Here is a 21,478-nt window from a genome sequence, read left to right on the forward strand (position 1 = left end):
ATGTGTTATTACATTATCCAGAAGTTGTAGTGTAACCATATTATCAGTAACACGCCCTCAAAGCCATCCTCTGTAGTGACTAGTCGCGACCCCCCAGAATAATGGAGATGGTGTTCACAATGTTTCCTATTTTCATTTTAGTGAAATAACTTGGCCTGTTATCATGTAGCCTATAGTATATATAGGTTTTTTTTAGTTCTTGTCCCCTGTGTTGAATATCATTAAAGGGCTGACATCACTGAGATCTGCTTCCTGTTTCTCATTACGTGCTGCTCGCCACAATATGTCATTTTATTTCATTCTCAAAGTCATTATCTCACAACCCCTTTGAGAACCATTGATAGGAATCATATATCTCCTAACCCACAACTTTGTTTGCAACACATGTTGCACACAAAGCTTCTGTGCAGTTGTTGTTATTTGTTCTCAGGAAATATTTTTAAAAAGTCCAGACAAAACTAGACTCTTGATTTGAAGATGATGAATGACCTAATGAATGTTCGGTTAATTACCTGATCATTTCGGCCGTATGAAAACACACATACTTTCAATGAGCTATAGCCAATCTTAGCTTAATTCATCTCTTGCATGGCTTTATGAAGAGGTATTAAATACATACATTAATCTTTGCTGTATATTCTCCACGTTACCTTGATATTCTTCTTCCCCAAGGCTACAGCTATTTAGGAGAGATGATATTGAAAAATGAATACATACTGAGTTCATTTGTCAACAAAATTCTCTCAGAATAATTGGAACAGTAATACAAATGTGTCTGTGTTTTTAGGTGCTGTCTTTAAAAAAAAGTAATGAGGTATTAATTTACGCATGAAGCATTTGGGCCTTTCAGCAATCAGCTCATTAACAGTGGGTTCTGGGAAAGCTGACATGCTTTTGAGAAATTTATTTCTGGCAGAGATTTATTTTTCTCTAAGAACACTAACAGTAAGCAGAGTGTTCACTGAAATTTAACCTAGTCACAGTGAACTCTGCAAAACCAAATGAGGGTTTTGCATTTATTACACTAAATTATGGTGCTGGAGGAAAAAAAATCTGATCTAGATAATCAGAAGTTCAGAGAGCAGTGTATTTTTTTATTTTTATCTACTGGCACTGCCTGCAAGCTGCTAGTATACTCCAAACAAAATCAACTTCAAATGTTCTCATTTGATCTCAGATGTTCTCTAATATGGTGCAACAGCAAAATTCCATATAAATTGATATTTTGTAATTCAGTGCCTATCAAGCAAGTACAACAACACAAGACAGCCAGCTAATATCACTTACTAGTCCAACAGAAAGAAGCCAAGCTTCAGCCTTTTATTTCATGAAGCTCCGGCCAACGACTACATTTGCATTCCCCTGCACCCTGGCCCATGAACACTTCTTCCCAGTGGTCCAAAACACCTGTGGTACAAACAGTAACACTCACCTGGTGCTCACAGTCCAGACAGGCTGGCTAATAAACTATGCTAACATTAGCTAACAGCAGCTATAGATCACAAATCTGTCAGTAACAGAGAGTTGATGTGCACTCTGATGTGTACACAGTCATTTTATCCATTGTTATTTTTTAAATATAGGTGCTTCTTTAAATTTTAGATTTACATCGTATTATTTATCTGAAGATTAAGAGATCTGTTTTATATTGTTATAATTAGAGAAGGTTACGTTAGTAATACGTTAGAAATGGGTTCTTGTGCAAAACATATAAGAAGTTTTCTGCAAGTTTGCTACAGCAATAATCATTGTCATAAATTGTTAAATTAAGAATGAAACATTGCATGAACTAGATTGCCAGCCTCTATGTGGCGTGAACAAAAGAGAAGAGTGTGCAACTGCAATTAAAGTGCAAAAACAGGAAAAACACTTTCCCCTACTGGGACCTAAAGCTAAAAATGTATTCTGACATGGTATTACCTATATTGTTGCCTATTCTTCATCTAGAATAGTTCAGAGTCTATTCTCATTGTGTATACATGCTGTATACTGCAGCTCATAAGCTGCAGTTTACACAATGGAACTGCTGATAATTATACGATTAGGCTATAAACCTGCCAGCCGTTGATATACTTGAAAACACTGACTTCCTGTCTTGCTTATTGTGCTGTATTCAAGGTAAGTACTTGAAGCCTCGAGGGGCAGTGCTACAATGACTGACCAGATTACATCACTCAGCACACGAAGGGCACCACCACACCGCACCCTTCTTCTACCTCCAGTAATGTGGCATTGTTTGATATTGATGAGATTGACCTTGAGGAAATCCCCCCGCTGTTCTGTAGTGGAGACTGTCAGTCTGATGAGTGCTGCCAAGGTAAACATAGTTAATGAGCCAATCAGTCTCCCCTGTGCCTAACTGACACCTGTCGTACAAGGAAGCAGGCTATTCTCACCTATCAGCAATCAGGAACGTAAAACTGGCACTGGGAACACAGGGGAAAAAATGTTGGGAGTAAAGTGGTCTTCCTCCCTCCATCCTGTATTAGTCTCTAAGGCCGGGGCTGAGGCTGAGGCTGAGGCTGAGTCGCGTTCCTCTTTTCAGCCGGAACCCCCCACTGGGTGAGGCGTCGCTTTCAAAGAACTCAAATGTGTAGCATAGCCCACAAGGCTTTTCTCTATAGGTCGGGTGTGAGAACTGTGTTTTTTAAGGAGGGAAATTGTACAACAAAGATTGAGTCCAAGTGGGGGAAGTACAGCCCAGTGTGTCAAATGGGTGCAAACGTTGTACATATTAACCCATGAACTTTGCTGGGTTCCATGCAAGGGTGTTAATGTGTTGCATGCAGGTCCCCTATTACATGAATTTAGAGTGCTTAATTAACCATATATGGACAAATGGAGCATATATCCAATCGAGTGTGATTTGGGAATACTAAATCCAAATAGGGAAGATTGTCTGCTGTGTACACATTTTTCCCTTTTCCTTATAAGAAATACATTTTAAATCTCCCATTAGTGCTATCTCAGCACAAAAATAGAACATTTTGTTATGGATTCCCTGGTGAAAGAATGCTGTGCTTTAAAAAAAAAAAGAAAGAAAGAAAGAAAGAAAAAAAAAGAAGAAGAAATTTTGGGTCTGGTTCAAAGGAGTAAATATTTGGGCTCCACGTATCAGACTAGGAGACATTTCACCCTAGAGCACAATGGATGTTGTGATACAGCTTATCCATTGTCTATTGTCAGATTCACCCAGCCTCGCCTTGTGTTACCCCACAACACATCCCCTCCACTATTACTGGTAAAAAAACATCGGGTGAACCAGTGAATCCCTAACTCTTTTTGTTTTAAAAAACATCCCACTACTGAGATCTTTGTGTGGCCTTGGCCTGCGTTGCCAGGGCGGTGGGACTCGACACTCCCTAAAAACAATTAATGAAACAGAAGATGGTGTGAAGCGTGTCCATGAACATGGCTCCACAAAATAGTGGGGCTTACAGAGCACGTCTTCCCTTTCTTTTAATAAAAAAATCTTTCTCACTTTTCATTTGCTCTGGTTGGTATATTATGGCTGGATAATGAAAGAAACACAAAGTAAAAGCCAATTTTGTAGTTTGCCAGAGAATTTGATGAAATCCATTGTCAGCCTTTTTTCTTTGCCAAGAAGCAGCAATGAGAGAGGGAGCACAGTTTAAGATGCCCAAATATGTCAGATCTGATTTATCATTTTAGTTTAGTAGTACATTTTAGATTTAACCACTTTAACTTGTGTGTTCTGATCAGATCTTCCAAGTTTCTATTGATTTAGGGGGATTATGTATGACATTTTGTTGACAGTTTTCTTCAAATGTTGCTAATTAACTTGCAAATAAATGCTTGTTTCATTTTTAAGTTTATTCAATCCAAAAGTTTTTACAAATTGAATATAAGCATTTAGTGCATCAGTGAGTACAACAGACAGAGAGAAGATAGCTGCACTGCTGGGTGTATTTTGTTTTAGCAGGGATCAGCTGGATTTCCTGTCATCTGTGGCCTTTAAACAAACTTAACTGTTTTCACTTATAAAATAGGATTTCCCATCACTAATATATAAGGTTTCTAATCAGACTAAAGGTTTGTCCAAACCCCATGTGCTTTAGATTTCCTTGGAGACACAGTGGATAAGAGATATGAAGGGGATCAGGGAATGGTGGGAGATGAAAAAGGCTTTATGCTACTTTGCAGAGCTCAGCAGAGTACCCTAACCAGAACTTTAACAACAAAAAACTTTAGTGATAAAAGAAGCACACAGTTTATACTGTTTAGCTTTAACACAAAACTGGGCTCACAGGTATGTTAAGGCCTTTTTTAAAGAGTTGCTAACAATAAAATCTCACTGCTTCATCATGAGTCAACCTGCAGAGCTTTGTCTGTAACATAACTCCATAGTTCAGTGATGTCTAATTGGAACATACAGTGAACGTATGACTATTCGTTTCCCTCGTCTCATTAACTTGTCTCATAGGTTCTCTCCATCCTGCCCTCCGATCCACCTGCACATTCTAACGAGGTGATCGTAACACTCAAATAACAGGCTGTGATCACATCGCATGCCTGCCCCATGTGTACATTTTCCTCTCTTTGTTAGCCCACAGCCTCGCACACACGGAGGCCCAGGCTGCTTCCTGCAGTCGAACGTACGGAGGTATGTTTCTAATTATAAACCTGATGCAGGGTTAAGCACTCTCTCCACAGGCCACCACAGCCACCAGGATTTATGGTACCAAGTCCAGACTTCCACCCCAGAAACTCACAACAGACACAAAACTGTTCACTTTCAGTGGCTATAAATCAGAAAAGTATGGCTGGTAGCTGCCATTCAATGGCAAACTAGTGTTGTATCCTGATAGAGGTGAGAAAACAAATCTGAACCTTGCACTCTTTTTAGATAAACGTGTCACTTTAATGGCTGTTAAGCTGTAAGATTCTCAAATATTAAACTTTACCTTAAGTCATTCATATTTGTTGCATGTTTAAGTTCTGCATAGAAGTAGAGCGAGCAAAATGAATAACTCTCAATCAACAGGTGTAGAGGGTCCAGTAATGTCCTTCAGTAACTTCATAATGTGTGAGATCCATGCTGACCAGCTGTTAATGAGCTGTTATGACCATAAACATAACATAAAATAAATATTCTAAAAAAAACATACAAACAGTTGTCGTTTTACAGAAATCTTTATGTATGCTTTGTATGTATTATGTCTATCTATGTATTTTTACATTTCTGTTTGTGTTGAAATTAAACAAATCAGATAGACATCTTTCTTCGTAAGTTGTTGGTAGACATATTTTTGAACCAGGCTAGGTACTTCCCTCTGTTCCCAGTGTTTATGCTAAGCTAAGCTAATCACTTCCTTGCTTAAGCTCCACACCTCACGCAAATATGAAAGTGCTATCAGTGTTGTCATCTAACTCTCAGCAAGAAAGTAAGGAAATAAGGGTATTTTCAAAAATGTGTAACTATCCAAATGCCAAGTCATTCAGAAAAACCTTACTGATAAACAGTGCATTGTTTTTATATGTCACACGGAAGTTGTGGCAAACCAAACAAGAATGTGGATAAAATACGTCTTTAAGAATGGATGCATATGTCACTATAAAAATAATACGTATTGTATTAGTCAACGAGGAAATGAGCCATATATTTTGACAATGACAGGACTGGAGTACTGTTTTGTGTAATTAGTCAAGGCCAAACACCAGAAAAATGTCAAAATGAACAAAAACAAAATCACAAAATATGAAAGGTCCATGTTGTTACTACCATTCCCGAATAGCCTTTAAACAAACACACTGATCTAAAAAAATTAACCAACCCGAAATGTCTTTTGATTAATGAAAACAAGAGGAAATCCTTCACAGACAGGAAGGTTTCCCTTTTGTGTAATAAAGATCCAAAATATTATGCCAAAAAACAAACTGGAATGTGGTAAACAATGAAAGGGAACAAACCGCCCGCATGACAGACGAGTGATTACGCGGATGTGGCATGGCAGGACAGTTGGTCATGGCAGTGTCATGTAAACCCCAGGGAGCAATGGCCTTAGTTTAGCACTTACAGAGAGTGATACAAACATCATGGTATCCAGGTTGCATTGTGATAAATGCCTCTTAGGGAAAACACAAGCGGTCAGGCATACTTCAGAGTATTACACACGAGGTCTTAAAAGCTGCATGCACCTTCCTACATATTGTTAATGACTAATGAGTCAAAGAAAAGCAGCCAAAATCTTCATAAAGACAGGAAATTGCATTGAATATAAAAGCAAAATTACTCTGGCTGCATTGGAGTCGAGGTCAATGCAATATTGTTGATCATAGGAAGCTCGTCTCAGTTATTAACAATGACAAAAACAAACAGAGGTGGGTCTGAACTTGGCTTTGGAGCAGGACAGCAACAAGTAGAAGTGGGGTTTTCCTACAGCGTAGCAGAACCCTCCAGGGTCCTTCAAGACATGAAAGAAGCCCCCTGTGCTGCCAGAATGCCTTTCAATACACAGAGATTTTGCAGAGGAAGAAAATTCAATATAAGACCTTTGTTCCTTTGTTCATGTTCTCAAGTGTTCTTCTGGAAGCTCATAGGTGAACTGAGGGTGTTCTTTATCTAGGGTGTGACAGACTGCAACCACACGATAACATCCAGTGCAGTCCATATCTGCTGGACGTTTCAGGCTGAGTAGATGTATAGATTAACAGAACGTAATGTAAACAGCGAGCCATAGGAAGATAAACCGTACAAAATATGTCGGGGACATGTAAACCAAACAGTTCCTGTGCATTGTTAGTTGGTGCCAGAGCAGGATAAATGTTTATGTCTTTGCATCCGTGGCATCATACTGAAGAGGCAATGAAAGACAAAGAATGCAGTGATATAACTTAAAGTACCAAACAAATACCAACAGGTATAAATGGGAGCAGTTGCTGCAGAGTATGGTGAGGTGTTATATTGATAAAGCACATAATAAGGAGTATTGGTGGGAAAATAATAACCAGTGCAGCTCATAAAGTGAGCCAAGAGCTTAGTGCTACATCTCCATCGGTGACCTTTATTACTGACACTCTACTCAGCTGCTAGATAAAATGCTGAATGATCGTTTGACAAATGTTTGAGGTACATTACATGGAGTATAGTGACACCTGGCGATGTAAACTACATACTACAATACAAAGTGTTATGATGGGGCAAAATTAGACTGAATACACATCAGCGAATGCAGATATGGGCAACTGTCTGCAGGTAATAAAGCAGTTAATTTATTATCTAGATTATAAATAAACTGATAGATATTAGTAAGTATCTAAAATTATAATGACGAAGAACCAGGTTATATAAGTTTAAAAAAACAGTCTTGATATGTAAAACAAGAAAAAAGCATTTTGCATTTATAATAGATAAGTTTTTGCAGGAAAATGTGTCATTCAACAATCATCAGTACAAATATTTAACAATAATAATAATAATGATACATATTTTAACATCAATACATATTTTTACACAAATAAGTAGTATTATAATTATAATCTATAATATATAATTATTATATAATATAATTTGTTTGTTGGTTCAAACTCATAAAAAATATTTCAGTTATATTAATCATCAACACACGCTTAATAGGGAGCCCGCCTCTTTTCTGTAATGAGAAATGTGATTGGTGTATAAAATCGGCGTCTCTAACCAATCAGCACGCCTCGTCTCTACATGAAGCATTCTGATTGGCTTGTTACACATCTGTCCGGCGACGGGCTATGAAGGAAGCGTTTTAACCTTAACGAGGTAAACAAGCTGCTTTACTCACGTTTCCCGATGACACACGGCAGTGACACACGGTATGTGTTTGTGTTTGTGTTTACACACACAGAGAGCGTGTTTTCAAAGTTTACGCGGTGTCAAGAAACCTGTACGTAACTTCAGCTACTTGGATAATGCTGAGGACGTGCAGTTTTCTAACTGTCATTTCTTTACTTCGACTTGTGTCTGTAATAGTACATTATTTTGACATTAAGATGTTTTGGAGCAACAGTATAATGATTGCTATTGAACACTGCTCACAAGCTAACAGTTAATTATAAAGCTTTGCGGTGAGCCCTGTGGTGACACACTGAAGGTTACACCTATACTTATAAAGTGATCACATGTTATGAAGTAGGAGCAGGGCCGTTTCTAACTATTTGGGGGCCCCTATTTTGTCAAACTGAGGGAGACATTGGAGACCTGTGCTTTCTTGTAAAGCATATATGTGCTTCACACAACAATTGAAAAAGACAGGTACTTTTAATACATTGAGGCTGAACTTGCAGCTCGGGGGTCCCCCTGGTGGCTTTATCTTGAGCAGTGGTCTTACACTTGCATCTACGCATCTAAGGTATTTGTCAATTGGTCATTAGTCTACACACAAACAAAGAAATATGTTTACCCATAGTGGCTCAACATTATTTTCTGTCTCTGCAGAGGCTACTACTTTATATACCCATCTCTCCTTAAACACAAACAGCTGCTCTGTATCTCAAGTAGAGAAGTCCATGTCTCTCATAACCTAGGATAAGACCTAACACTGTCCCTATAGTGACCTTATTTGCTTGACATGTGAGAAGGGCATATTATATATGCATTACAATTTGATTCATGTATCGCTATCTCTCTCTTCGTCTGAAGGTGAAAACACTGTGCGACAACCAGCAAGATGGAAACCAAAGTGACATCAGAGCCCAAATCCAATGGCATGACGAATGGAGGTGCAATGATTGTTGATGATGATGACGATGTTCTTTGGTATGAAAGTCTGGCATCGTAGGAATGATTTCAACGACAGTCAAATGTCACAAATGTTTATGTCTTGTCCTCCTCTTCCTCTCTCCGTCTCTCTTCCACCAAGCCCAACTGACCTGTCTGAGATGTTAGCTGAGGGGACCAAGGAGGCCCACGACAGAGCAGAAAACTGCCAGCTTGTTAAAGATTTCCTCAGAGGTCGCATCAAAAAGGAGCTGTTTAAGGTAGTCACCCAAAGCGTGTAGTATTGTTGTTGTCCTACAACAGTAGGTTAATCAGTTATTTAACATTGTTTTGCCGTTTCTCCATCTATCTCTCTGCTTCTGTTGCCAGAGAGGTACAGCAGCTCTATATTTTGTCTACTCGGCCATGGAGGAGGAGTTTGAGAAGAACAGAGAGCACCCCCACATCGCCCCAATCTATTTCCCCACAGAGCTGTACCGGCGTGAAGCCCTGGCCCGGGACCTCGAGTACTTCTACGGAGAGGACTGGGAGAGCCAGGTCAGCAGAAGCTGCATGTCAGTCTCAGGACATAAAGGTTACAAAGTGTAGCCTCAGACAAAGCAGGCCTTTTCTGTACAATTAGCCACCTAGTTCCTGAAATTCAAACAAGAACTAGTGTGACTTTAAGTTTTGTGACGCAACTGCAAAGTCCACTGACTTTCATAGTGTGTTCTCTCTCACAGATCAGCCTCTCTGCAGCCACCAAGCCTTATGTGGACCGCATCCACGAGGTTGGAGATAAAGACCCGGTGCTGCTGGTGGGCCACTCTTACACCCGCTATATGGGTGACCTCTCAGGTGGACAGATCCTCAAGAAAGTGGCCCAGAGGGCACTGAAGCTCCCTGTGACAGGCGAAGGGCTGAACTTCTACCAGTTTGAGGATATACACCGTCACAAGGGCTTTAAGCAGCTTTACAGAAGCAGGATGAACGAGCTGGAGCTGGACACTGAAACCAAAGAGAGGATCGTGGACGAGTCCAACCGGGCCTTTGGCTTTAACCTGATGGTGAGAGAGCATGGAGGATAGGCTGGCAGAGTCCTGACAACAGATGTTTACATAAATCATTGCGATAGAGAAACACAATGAAAGCATTGTTTAGGAGGGAATAAGATAAAGGTATGACAAAAATCTGCTTTTATTCTGAAAACAGATATTCACAGAGATTGAAGAGATTGGAAAGAACATCAAAGAAGAAGTCCAAGATACGGGTATCGGACACAGTCATGCAGAAATCATGGAGGGAGGAGATATCAACAAGTGCCCCTACTACGCAGCAAAAATGGGTAAGACATCATTTGAAGGACACACATTCTTAAAAAGTATTTATACTAGGAAAATACTTTGTTTACTCCACATCTGTCACCTCCTTCATCTCCTCCTCTCTACAGCTGTCAGTGGAAATCCCACCCACGCATGCCAGTTAGCCATGATGCTTCTCAGACATCCGCACTGTCAGGTGGCTCTGGCTGCCATCCTCGTTGCTTTCACTGCCTGGTACCTCATGTGAGCTCCCTCTCACCTCAAAGAGCAGAGGACACTGTTTTATCCGGCCAAATTTAATCCTCTTTATTCATATATGCAGAGGTTTTAGAGATATTTTAACATGTAGAATTATTAAATGATCTCTGTTCATCCAAGTGATTATTTGCGTTGAATGTATTTATAATGATAATAACAAAAGTGTGTAAATTTTGTCAAGCTTGGTGATTGACATGTTTCTGGTTGTAAATATCAATTTTAATCAGTAAATTGCATCACAAAATTTAAAACTCTGCTGAAAATACTGTCTGCTTTTTTTTCTCCATATGGTTAATGTAAAAGTGAGCATAGTGTAATGTTGTATTAGCCCCTTTCCAGTTAGCAACATTTCTATAGTTTTGTTTGTTAAAAGTACATTACAGTCACAAATTAATATTAATTTATATAACATTGTCAGAAACCAATGACAAAAAAATGTGCTTTAATTGTATAGGAGGTAAAATTGGCACTTAAATGTATCCTGAAGGAGGTTGTGGTGGGTCAACGTGTTTGTCCCTTTACAGAAGCAGTTTATGATGGATGCAAACCAGTAAAACCAATTTAGTGTCATCAATAGCTCTATGATAGTCTGTGTTGCCTTGTCAATACCAAACAGTAGCAATTACATCTGTTTTCTTGATTAACTTATTCTCATAAAGCCAGCCATTTTCTGTCAGTATCTCAGGTAACGTGTGTGCAAAGCTAAATCATACTTTTATTTGCTACTTGCTGTGCTTATATCACAGTTTTTTAAAAGTGATCAGATGTAACAAAAACATGGCATAGAGAACATAAACCAGCTCTTTCTAGGTAACTTTTAAAGTGATGATATTTGGTTACAGCCTGTGTATCCACTTTAGCATCCCAGCAAAATGAAGTCAGTAGCACTCATGATATATGACGATCTGATGTGACTGTTGTGGGTCTGTTTCAGCCTCTCCAGTAACTTTTATCTCTAGAATCACTGGCCTGCTGCTCACTTCGGAGTTGTTTCTGTCTGCCATTTGTTTCCACAAAAAGTGCTGTGCACATGTATATTCAATAAAACATAGGTAGGTGAACATTCTTAGACTCCATATAGTTTATGTATTTACTGCCATGTCTCTCCAGACCACAAGGGGGCAGCTGCCAGCAGTCTCTGTGAACACTGAGCTCAATTATTACAACCTTGGGGCTGCCAGTGGTGGTTTGCCCAGGATACAGAGCTCTAAAGATCTCATCTTGTATCCAGATTGATCATTCAGCTGTTTTTTCTTTCATCTTAATCAACCCTGTTACAGTTACATGTAGCTGCACTGTGTACTCGACTAATTTGGCACCAAGTACACCACAAATTAAATTGATGCAGCAGAAGCAGAGATATCGTCAAACCATGGTGCCTACATTAACTACTGTGTAACTTAACCACCAACAAGACCACACTTTGATGTGTAATACTGGGTAATTTCCCCTTCAAGTCAGAAAACTTTTTTTGTAATGGATGTTCCACAAAACACCAAGATTATTTATTTTGACATGCAATAGGCTCGAAATTAGTAATTCAAAACTTATACATGTACATGTTAAGCAATGTTTGAATTTGTGCAATGTTCTGACAACAATTGTTGTGTTCAGTTGTAAAAATGTAAAAGCATGGACAAAAGTAAAAGAATCCATGTGATGATATGAACAAATCCCCCAGTCTAAGCGTAATAGACCACTGTTCACAGCTGAGTCACAAACAGTGCTGAACTGTTTGTAAAATACACTTTACGTCATTACTTATCATGACATTTTATTAAGAGGAATGTCAGTACTTGGTGTGTTGTCAGATGCAACACTTGACAAACATCAAGATAACGTCATTCGTACCAAGAAGACGGATATTATTTGACTTTTTTATTCTTTGCACATCATTTACTCATCTGAGTGCTCTTAACATATTACTATCAACAATGGTCACTTCACTTGTTCCACTCTAAAAAGGTCACAATCCTGCTGAGGCATCTTTAGTTTTTAATCACAAGCTTCACTAAAAGATTCATTGTCTACAGTGTAATCATTAACTTTTGATTAACTGTTTTTCATAAGAACAGATTGCCGCAAGTTATATTTGAAGATAACAATTGGGAGAATTCATAATTGCATATTACCAAACACCTTCTCAAAGCCTTGTTTGTCCACCACCCGTCCAAATTGTGTGGAGAAATACATTGTCTGTGGACTGCTGTATCTCTTCAGTTTCAGTATTGTCTCCTTTACGGAGTCCCCTGTATCCCCGATGGTCATAACATCTGATACAGGCAGGTAGATGTCACAGCGCCTGCCCCAGAAGGTGAGGTGGGACACTTTGAGGGTAGTCTGGGATGTGTCCAGGTACATTATCCCCACCACCCTCCTGAAGAAATGACTGGCAGTGTATAGCATGACACCAGCAAACAGCGCTATGCCCGTTACATAGCTGACAAGAAAGAAAGGGACATCTCCTTGCAGGTAGAAGTAAAACACTGGAGGCATGATGACCACTGTGATTGCAGTTTGAAGCAGTTTGAGCCTCGACACGGCTCTGAGGAGCTTAATGTGCGGCAGGGTATAAATCATATTGTACTTCTCTGTGGACAAGTCCGAGTACCTGGCCAGGGCTGTGATTTTAGGTATAAGGGGTCCACTGAAGCTCTGCTGGATGGGTGCATGAGCTGGTGAATGAGGCTTCACCCCATAAGGTATCCGACCTGCGAGTAGACATGATCCTCTGGTACAGGACAGGATGTGGGCGTTTAACCTTCGCAGAAGCACTGACCTGATCTGTAAAGAAATAAGAGAGAAATATGACACTGCACTAGAGCCCAAACAATTCACAGACATGTTGATCAGCTAAAATAATAATAATTTTGTAATTCCTTCAAGCAAAAAGGCCAAAGATCTCTGGTTCCAGCATCTCAAGTATGAATTTTTGCTGCTTCTATGATAGTACACCTAGTATCTTTGGGATTTTGACAGTGAGATGGATTTATTTATTTATTTATTTATTTTTAAGTTAAGACATCATCCTGAGCTCTTGGAAATTTTTTCTATTTTATTTCATTTATACCTTGCAGTTATTATTTATATCATGGTCACTTACTTTTGTAATAATATTTATATTATGGTCACTACTCTTGCAATAATATTATTTGTATCATGGTCACTTTCTTCACTTGATATTTCTTACACTAGGGTCACTTTACATTACAATACTCTTTCTATATATCATGCCACTTTTATCCTCAGTACTTGTCTGTTTTGAAGGTTGATTGTTTTTCGTGTTTATTGTGTAGGTTATAGATATTTCTGTCTGTTTATTGTGTTTGTATGTTGTTGTTTGTTTTGCCTTTTCTGCTGCTGTAACAAGTACATTTCCCCGTGGTGGGATGAATAAAGTATATATATAATCTAATAATCTTCAGATTAATTGATCATGAAATTAATCTGCATCTTTACCCTTTTAACACAGCAAAATGTAAACATAAACAGTAGGTAGTGTCAGACAGCATTACATTATACAAGTGTTTGTGTCACTTTAGCCTTTCTGTATATAATAAGCATGATCATGGCTGCAGTTTGTAGTTTTTTCAATTCAGGAGAACTCGTTTTAATGAACTTCTTCATTATTAAATAATATGTACTTTATAACAAGCCACAGTTTAAGTTAATCTGAGCTGTCATACATTCAAGCTACAACAGCAGTTAGCCTGCGTGGCTATCTCTAAATGTCACGTCATTTTCTAATCTCTTGCAAAACTGTGGAAACTATTTAAGAGTGTGATAAAGAAGGAGGCTCACCATGACTGACGACAGCCTCAAACACAGAGGGGAAACACAGACTCATGAATCTTCTTCTTACAAATTAAAGTCAGTGAGGTTAGCCGGGTTAGCCTAAAGCTCCCTGTGTGACCCGGATGTAGAACTTTAACAGTTATTTAATGTTTTTTGTTTGCTCGCGTGCCCCCTTGCGGGACGGTTATAAAATTATCACTTTATATTTAATTGAGATTTTATTTAAACATTTAACTTCTGTAAATGTTTCTGTAAGAGTAACTGGGTTTGCGGAAACGTATCTCGGAGGAGAGCTGTCATATCCGCCGCAGACAGAAACATGTCGAGCTGCTCCTGTGTGTCGGGGTAAATGTCAGACCGGTCTTAAGTGTTTTATTTGAAGCGCTCAGTAACTCGTGTTATCACTTTTCCTGGCGGAGCATGACCTTATCTCAAACAGGGCGTGTGGATATAGTAAACTTTGCAGGACTGGCGGCTAACAGCAGCTAACAGCAGCTGACAGCGTTGGTGCTACTTTCTGCTTCCCACCCTCCAGGCAGACTCAACAATGCTGCAGCTAGGGGATGAAGTGGTCCTGTACTCGGTCGTCTTCGTGGTCGTCCTGCTTGGGACCCGGAGCCCTTTATGGACAACCGCCCTCACCTCCTCACTATACCTCTTTATGGTCATGTTCCGGTTCCCCCAGGTACCGAGCAGCCGGGCCCAGCAGGTGCTGCACCCAGCCAAGGGCGCGGCAGGCTCCGGCAAGGTGTCAGTGGTCGCCCACCGGGGTGGTGGGCACGATGCACCGGAGAACACGCTAGCAGCCATCCGGGAGGTGAGAGGAAGGTCTTCTCATTGAGATATGTCATATATATGATACAGAAATATTGTCATAGACAAACAGGCAATAAAATATGAGGGGATCAGGATTTAGCCCTCTATCAGGACATTACAGTATGTAATGTTTGAACATCATCATTTACATCCAGCACAGCTGCACACACTGCCACTTTGGTCCATTGAACTTGTAGGAGCCATATATTGTTTTGTTAGATCAGTATTTTGGGTTTGATTTATTTGGTCTGGTTGCCACGGTGATGTGTGTGGTTTGGGTCACATGGGTGCCAGCAGATGATCAACATAGGTTATATTAGGGGCTGAATCACCTGCACTAGGGGAGGAGAGAGGCAGGTTAGGTAGCCGTAATTTTTGTTGACCGCTTTTCGTTTAGTTGAATGCATTGTAATACATGCCAACAGTGTACGGTAAACCACATTATCTCATATTATTAAATACTTTGAAACGTACCTGGACTCATCGTGCTTCTCTGAACATCAGCGCGTTATACCAAACATACAGGACCTAACCTCAGCTTCTCTAGCGACTTTAAAGGATTTGGAAAGCCGCAATAGAACTTTAGCATCAATGCAGTACTACAGTATGTGACCGACAACAATGTGAGAAACATGTACACCACACAGCCTCTACACTGTTATGAGAGTTTGAAAATCTACTAAACAGTGTGTACTGAACTGACTACTGTATAGTACATTTTACTTTTTGTTTAGCATTCCTGCATTGCGGTTCCATCTTATTTCCTGGCCATGACCAGAACCCCAACCCCTCCTAAAACACTGTAGACCTTCTCATTTGTCTGTCCTGCTTTAGGCCAGTAAGAATGGGGCGACAGGCGTGGAGTTGGACCTGGAGTTCTCGGCAGACGGGGTGCCAATACTCATGCACGATGAGACTGTGGATCGGACCACCAACGCGTCAGGAGCACTCAGCCAGATGAAAATGTCTGAGTTGGCTAAACTGGATGCAGCTGCTAAACATCGACTCAAGTAAGAAAGAAAGATCTAGGAATACAGATACAAGCGCACAGACAAATGGGTGGGACAATGAACATTTTCCCACAGATGCTGCTTTAGATTTAGGATGATACAGGTGTTTGCAGGTTAACATTATATCAAGTCTATTATCTCTTATATCAAGTATGAACGTCGCTTCAGTGTTGATTTACACTTGACATTAGTTGGTAGACAGGTAAGTCGTCTGAGTCCAGTGGTCGTGATAGAAACGCAAGCTGATTGGCACACTATTTGAAAAAAAGATAAAAAGAAGGGATCACAGGGATGCAGTCTTTTTGCTAAAAGTTTCAAACAGAGCAAACCTTGTCAAAGCCTTGGTGGTGTTCCTCCAGGTCAGACAAGTCATGCATGTTTTATGCGCTAGCTGGAGGGTCAAGTTTATAATTACAATCAATTATGTTTTAGTTCTTTGTGACTTATGTTTCATTACATTTTGTTGATGTAGCCTGCCTTTAGCAGCTGATCAGAATACACTGATAGGCAGGTTTTCTGTTTCAGGTGTACTTTCTGCAGGAGAATTGCCTGGTACAGAATATATTGTTCATGTACAGCTGATGAGGATGCTGAACTGATCTTTTACAGTTATATGTGGCGATGTTTTATGGTGATAATCTGTGTGCAGGGATAGCTCAAAGACAACAACATTAAAACATTAAAATACACATTGCTGTAATCAGTCCAGACAGAGGAGAAGCAAGTTGCTATTAATACAGAGGCATGCTGTTGGTAATACATGTGACAAATAACCCAGGAGGTTTCTAAAAACAGCTCACTTTAGAACAAACAAAAGAAATACCTCGCCACAACAAGATTGAAAGATCGAAACTACAAAGTCTAACAATTACTGAAATCATGAACATAAAATAAGATTTTCTTATATTTTTTTTAAAAACATGAGGGAAAGAGATGAATATCTCCTCCATGAGGAGATTTTGTTACACCAAGAAACCAAGGCTCCAGAAGTCATATAGCATCCAAGCATTAAATAATATTATGACAGTGAAAGTACCATAACATAAACTACACATAACTATAAGCCTCAGGAATGCAGGAAACCGACTACTGTATTGTAGACAAGTTACGAAGAATTATATTTGACACAATTATTTTCACAGGAGCATGATGTCTGAATTAATGTTCAGGTTCATGAAGTTAAGTGCATCTCTAACCAAAGTTAACATGTAATGTTTCACTGGTAAACAGTGCATTTGTTTAAAAAGCATGCCATGAACATAATCCAGAGGTTGCACCAACATTTTTGTCCATTTCTCATCAGGGACAAGTTTGCCGGTGAGAAGGTCCCAACATTGGAGGCGGCAGTGGAGGAATGCATCAAACTGCAGCTCACCATCTACTTTGATGTCAAAGGTCATCCAGATGAGGTGCAGACAACAAAACAAACACACAAACCAGACTTGATGACGTGCAACCTCTCCGTCATACTTGTTGATTTAACTGAGTCAACATTGCGTAATGAAGAGAATGTGATGTGATGAACTGCTCTCTAGTACAAAAAGATCCTAAAATATTAGCTAAAGGGTTTGATAGGGATGTTGAAATGCTGAAACAGCTGGTCAGTTATTAAATCATCAGTTAGTTACTAATGATTTTACTCATTTCTCAGAGTGGAAAGTAATTCCATTATGTACTTCTTTAGTTTTCTGTGACTTTCTAAATGTCATATTAATCCTGCCATTCCCTTTTGTTGGGGGATCAATTGTGTATATTTAGGCAGTACTGTGCCTAAATCACTTTTTTTTTCCTTCCTGTGTTATCCCTGTGAAAATCCAAACATAGTGCATGACACTACTGCATTGCAGAAAAAGTAATGTGATCACAATCTCTCAACTCTGGTATGAATTCTGCCTGCTGATGAGGCACATAAAACATACAAGATCTAACTTTTCACGCTCAAACAACTTGGGATAATCTCATCTGATGTGAAATGATGACTTAATTATTGCGTCAGTGAAATCTAAACTAAGCCAGAGCAGCTGAAAGATGCAGCTGATTACTCAATGCAGTGTCCGTCCCATTTAATTCACATATTGCAAAACTAAATCGCATCAGTGTACTTTCTTAAGGAGTGGTTTCTTTGCTCAGCACATTTTTAGATGAGTGAGGAATTCTGCAGTGGTGGTGGTGGTTGTTGTTTCAGACAGTGACATTCTTTTGAGTTCACAGCCCACAGCAGTGTGTCTACTCACACATACACACAGCTGCTAGTTACTACCACGTGGCTGGCCAGGAACACACACAATGATATAAAGCCTCACACACACACAACTCTAACCAGATGACCATCCTACAATAACCATGTGTTTTCTTTCCCTCCCAGGCGGCCGCAGCCCTTAAAGAACTGTATAAAAAACACCCAGTCCTCTACAACAGCAGCATCGTCTGTTCATTTGAGCCCAAAGTCATCTACAGGGTAAGAGGACTCTTTGAAGTTTTTTCAGAGTCATGATTAGCTGTGTTTGACTGTCAGACTGCTGTGTATGAAAATATGACGGTTAATAAATGACTGTGTGAACAAGTTTGGGTCACATCCTTCTAGTGTCGCCTGCATAAACACTATAGACACCAGATGACAGGCTTCCTGAATGAAGGTAACACTTGCAAAAGCAAGTTGTTTGGTTCATGTGCCATTTTTAGCAGAGAATCTTATACTGAACATTCTGTATAAAAATAAATACATGTGTATGTAGTTACAACCACATCGGGGGAAAAAAGAGACAAAAATGAGTTTGACTTTCTCACTTTCCTCCCTCCAGTATCTCATAGTTGGTACTGGTACTGATTAAATAAACACTCCTGTCATGTATAGAGCTCCACAGTGAGGTTCCAGAAATGAAAATGCCATTCATATTCTTAATCGAGGATTTTGATTATCAGCAATAATATCAATATGCTCCTGTAGTAGCCACAGGTATGATATCAACCTTGTTTTAAGAATAACATGTTTATTCATGATCTCATAGAGAAGTTCTGCACTACACACAATCCTAAAGTGTAAAGTGTCTCTGATTCGCGGAGCTTTCAGGGCCAGCATGAAAGGAAAACAACATACAGGTTGAGTTTTACTGGCTGCCTAGTTTAGGTAGCTGACATTAGAGCTAAATTAAGTCTACATGAAAAGACTTGTACTAATCATGTCATTGCACTGGATATATATACACACACAACACTATTATTACCAGTGTTAACACTATAAGGGTTAATTCAAGGTGAAGTGTGCTATTGTTAGGTTGGAAGTCATTGGAAAGGCATTTGCAGTGGTCTATATAGAATGATATTTTCTTCGCTATCTTCACTTTCTCTTCACAAATCAAATGTTTTAAGGTCACAAGTCATCACGTAGTTGATTGGCTTAGTTCCAGGTTTTCTGACGTATCAGTGTTCATATTGATGTTCAGTCAAAATGAATGGAAAATTCACTTCTGGGACCAGAGCCATTCCAAAATGCAAAATCATTCTTAAGCTGCATAATCTTGCTGTCTTTATCGTCTTACTAACTATCACCATTACTTCATCTGCGTCTCTGCTCCAATCATTCCCAGATGAGACAGAGTGACCCAGATGTGGTCACGGCATTGACCCACCGGCCTTGGAGCATGAGTCGGTTCGGAGATGGTGCCCCACGTTTCACGTCACTATGGAAACACAATTGGCTGACGCTAATGGACATTGTGTTGGACTGGGCACACCATCACATACTATGGAAGCTCTGCGGCATCTCAGCCTTCCTCATACAGAAGAACTTTGTCTCGCCGTGAGTTTCTGCAGCTGAGACTGTAGAGTCATTACTACACTATACATGTACTATATAATTCTGTGTTTAATGTTGGAGCCATTTAAAACAAAACAAAGATAACCTGTGTAACAATAGAATAAAGACACTCTAGAAGGTCACAATCAGATAGTTGAGAATAACTGTGCTTCTGTGTGCTGTTTGCAGGGACTATGTCCAGTACTGGGCACAGAGAGGGGTGGAGGTGGTAGCCTGGACTGTCAACACAAAAGTGGAGAAAGAGTATTACCAAGAGCTGCTGAAAGTCAACTACATCACAGACAGCCTTGTGGAAGACTGTGAACCCCACTACTGAGAAACACATGAACACATACACATTAAAAAGATCTAAATCTTTCACTGTCTACTCATTACCAATAATGTGGCATCAGGTAAGAAAACATATGCCGCTCTCTTCATGCACACTTTCATTACTGTGAGTGTGTGGTTGTCTATTTGAGGCAATCAAACTGCACAGACTGAGTGCCATACAAGAGGCCAAGTAACAGACACGTTGAGACACGTGAGACAGATATTCTCAAACGTACTGTATTCAACAACTCAGGACTACAATGACAAGTTTTTTTCTTGATAATCGTGTCTTTCATGCTTTCTTTCAAGACCTATAACGTCCAACCTGTACTGTCTGTTCTTCTGACTCGGTAAAGGCCCTCAGTCTGAAGTAAACTACCTAGAAATGATTCTCACCACTCATGAAAAATGAATATTTACTAAATAAACATTTTATATCTTTGATTATATTAATATATTATGCAACTGAAATCTAGAGTAGAAAACAATTGGCATACAAATAGTTGTAGTACAGCAGGTTTATATTGTACATACACCATAAAATATCATTATTATACATTTTGAAATTACATTATTTAAAAAAAAAAAGGTGATCTTTATTTTAAAAATGATGGTAATGGACTGAGACTTCTGGACTTCACTGTATCTGTAGAGCGGATACCAGTGACTCGACACAAGTTTACTTCTGTTTAGCTGCAAGATGGAAAATTACACTCTAGGGCAATTTAGTAACCCAGTACTGTATGTGTAAACACAGTTGGACAATGCAAAGGCAGGAAGAGTGAATTCAGGAGATTTAATGATGCTTTAGCAGGCTGGAGTAGATCTGCAGGAACGTGTCCTCAAAGATGACAGCTGACAGTACTTCTGACACATTCAGCAGCAGTAGCACCTTACATGTGTTGTAAAGGTGTTGTACACAACACGTGATGGACGTGTGTAAAAGCAGGTGTGAATGTAAGGTGTGCCAGTGAGCTTGAGTCTGCAATATCGGGACCCAAGAACTGAAACCTACAAAGGATTAATAATATTAATCACATCTGTGTTTGAATTAAATTCACCATTAGAGTAGTTTTCAGATGTGACAGTTGCTCTGAAATAAGTCTGTTTATATACTCGGATATCAACCTCATAAGCATTTGATTGATTTGTTTCATTTAATTCAAGCTGATTTGACACAATTATTAAAAAATAATTCCTGATTTAATGAATGAAAAAGTGAAATGCTTATTCTACTGTTGGTCTTAAAACCGAAATAAATAAATTACAATTTGATTTCATACGCGTGTATTTTTGTGCAGATGTAGAGTAGGCAGATGTGTCATTCTGAAGTGAAACTGTTGTTTATCAGATGTTTTGTCACTCCTTGACACAGCTGAGGCCTGAGAGACACTAAATGAGTCCCTGAAGATAAGCTAATGGAGTTAGAGACGCTCATTAACATATTGTCTCAGAC

The 21,478-nt window shown here is 39.4% G+C and overlaps 3 protein-coding genes across 4 annotated transcripts; 2 read left to right on the plus strand and 1 right to left on the minus strand.

The window, feature by feature from the left end:
• The first annotated feature begins 7,685 nt into the window (after positions 1 to 7,685).
• hmox2a (heme oxygenase 2a) lies at positions 7,686 to 11,335 on the plus strand. Of its 2 annotated transcripts, none has more exons than XM_010734756.3 (7): positions 7,686 to 7,756; positions 8,636 to 8,752; positions 8,856 to 8,973; positions 9,083 to 9,250; positions 9,436 to 9,759; positions 9,905 to 10,037; positions 10,143 to 11,335. In XM_010734756.3, the coding sequence occupies exons 2-7, from the start codon at positions 8,664 to 8,666 to the stop codon at positions 10,259 to 10,261; spliced, it is 951 nt and encodes a 316-aa protein (XP_010733058.2). In that variant the 5' UTR covers positions 7,686 to 7,756; positions 8,636 to 8,663; the 3' UTR covers positions 10,262 to 11,335. The 2 variants fall into 2 exon arrangements, with proteins under 2 accessions (XP_010733058.2, XP_010733050.2); XM_010734748.3 differs by having other exon boundaries at positions 7,711 to 7,809.
• A 459-nt stretch (positions 11,336 to 11,794) lies between these two features.
• tmem186 (transmembrane protein 186) lies at positions 11,795 to 14,200 on the minus strand. Its single transcript, XM_010734737.3, has 2 exons — positions 14,074 to 14,200; positions 11,795 to 13,056 (listed from the first exon to the last, which is right to left on the minus strand). Exons 1-2 carry the CDS (start codon positions 14,074 to 14,076, stop codon positions 12,388 to 12,390), a joined length of 672 nt encoding a protein of 223 aa, XP_010733039.3. The 5' UTR covers positions 14,077 to 14,200; the 3' UTR covers positions 11,795 to 12,387.
• Positions 14,201 to 14,370: 170 nt separating this feature from the next.
• On the plus strand, positions 14,371 to 21,229 carry gde1 (glycerophosphodiester phosphodiesterase 1). The gene is made up of 6 exons (XM_010734727.3): positions 14,371 to 14,884; positions 15,718 to 15,893; positions 17,197 to 17,302; positions 18,259 to 18,351; positions 19,481 to 19,692; positions 19,879 to 21,229. The coding sequence occupies exons 1-6, from the start codon at positions 14,615 to 14,617 to the stop codon at positions 20,024 to 20,026; spliced, it is 1,005 nt and encodes a 334-aa protein (XP_010733029.2). The 5' UTR covers positions 14,371 to 14,614; the 3' UTR covers positions 20,027 to 21,229.
• Positions 21,230 to 21,478: the final 249 nt, after the last annotated feature.

This window comes from Larimichthys crocea, chromosome X (assembly GCF_000972845.2).
Source record: "Larimichthys crocea isolate SSNF chromosome X, L_crocea_2.0, whole genome shotgun sequence".
NCBI lineage: Eukaryota > Metazoa > Chordata > Actinopteri > Sciaenidae > Larimichthys > Larimichthys crocea.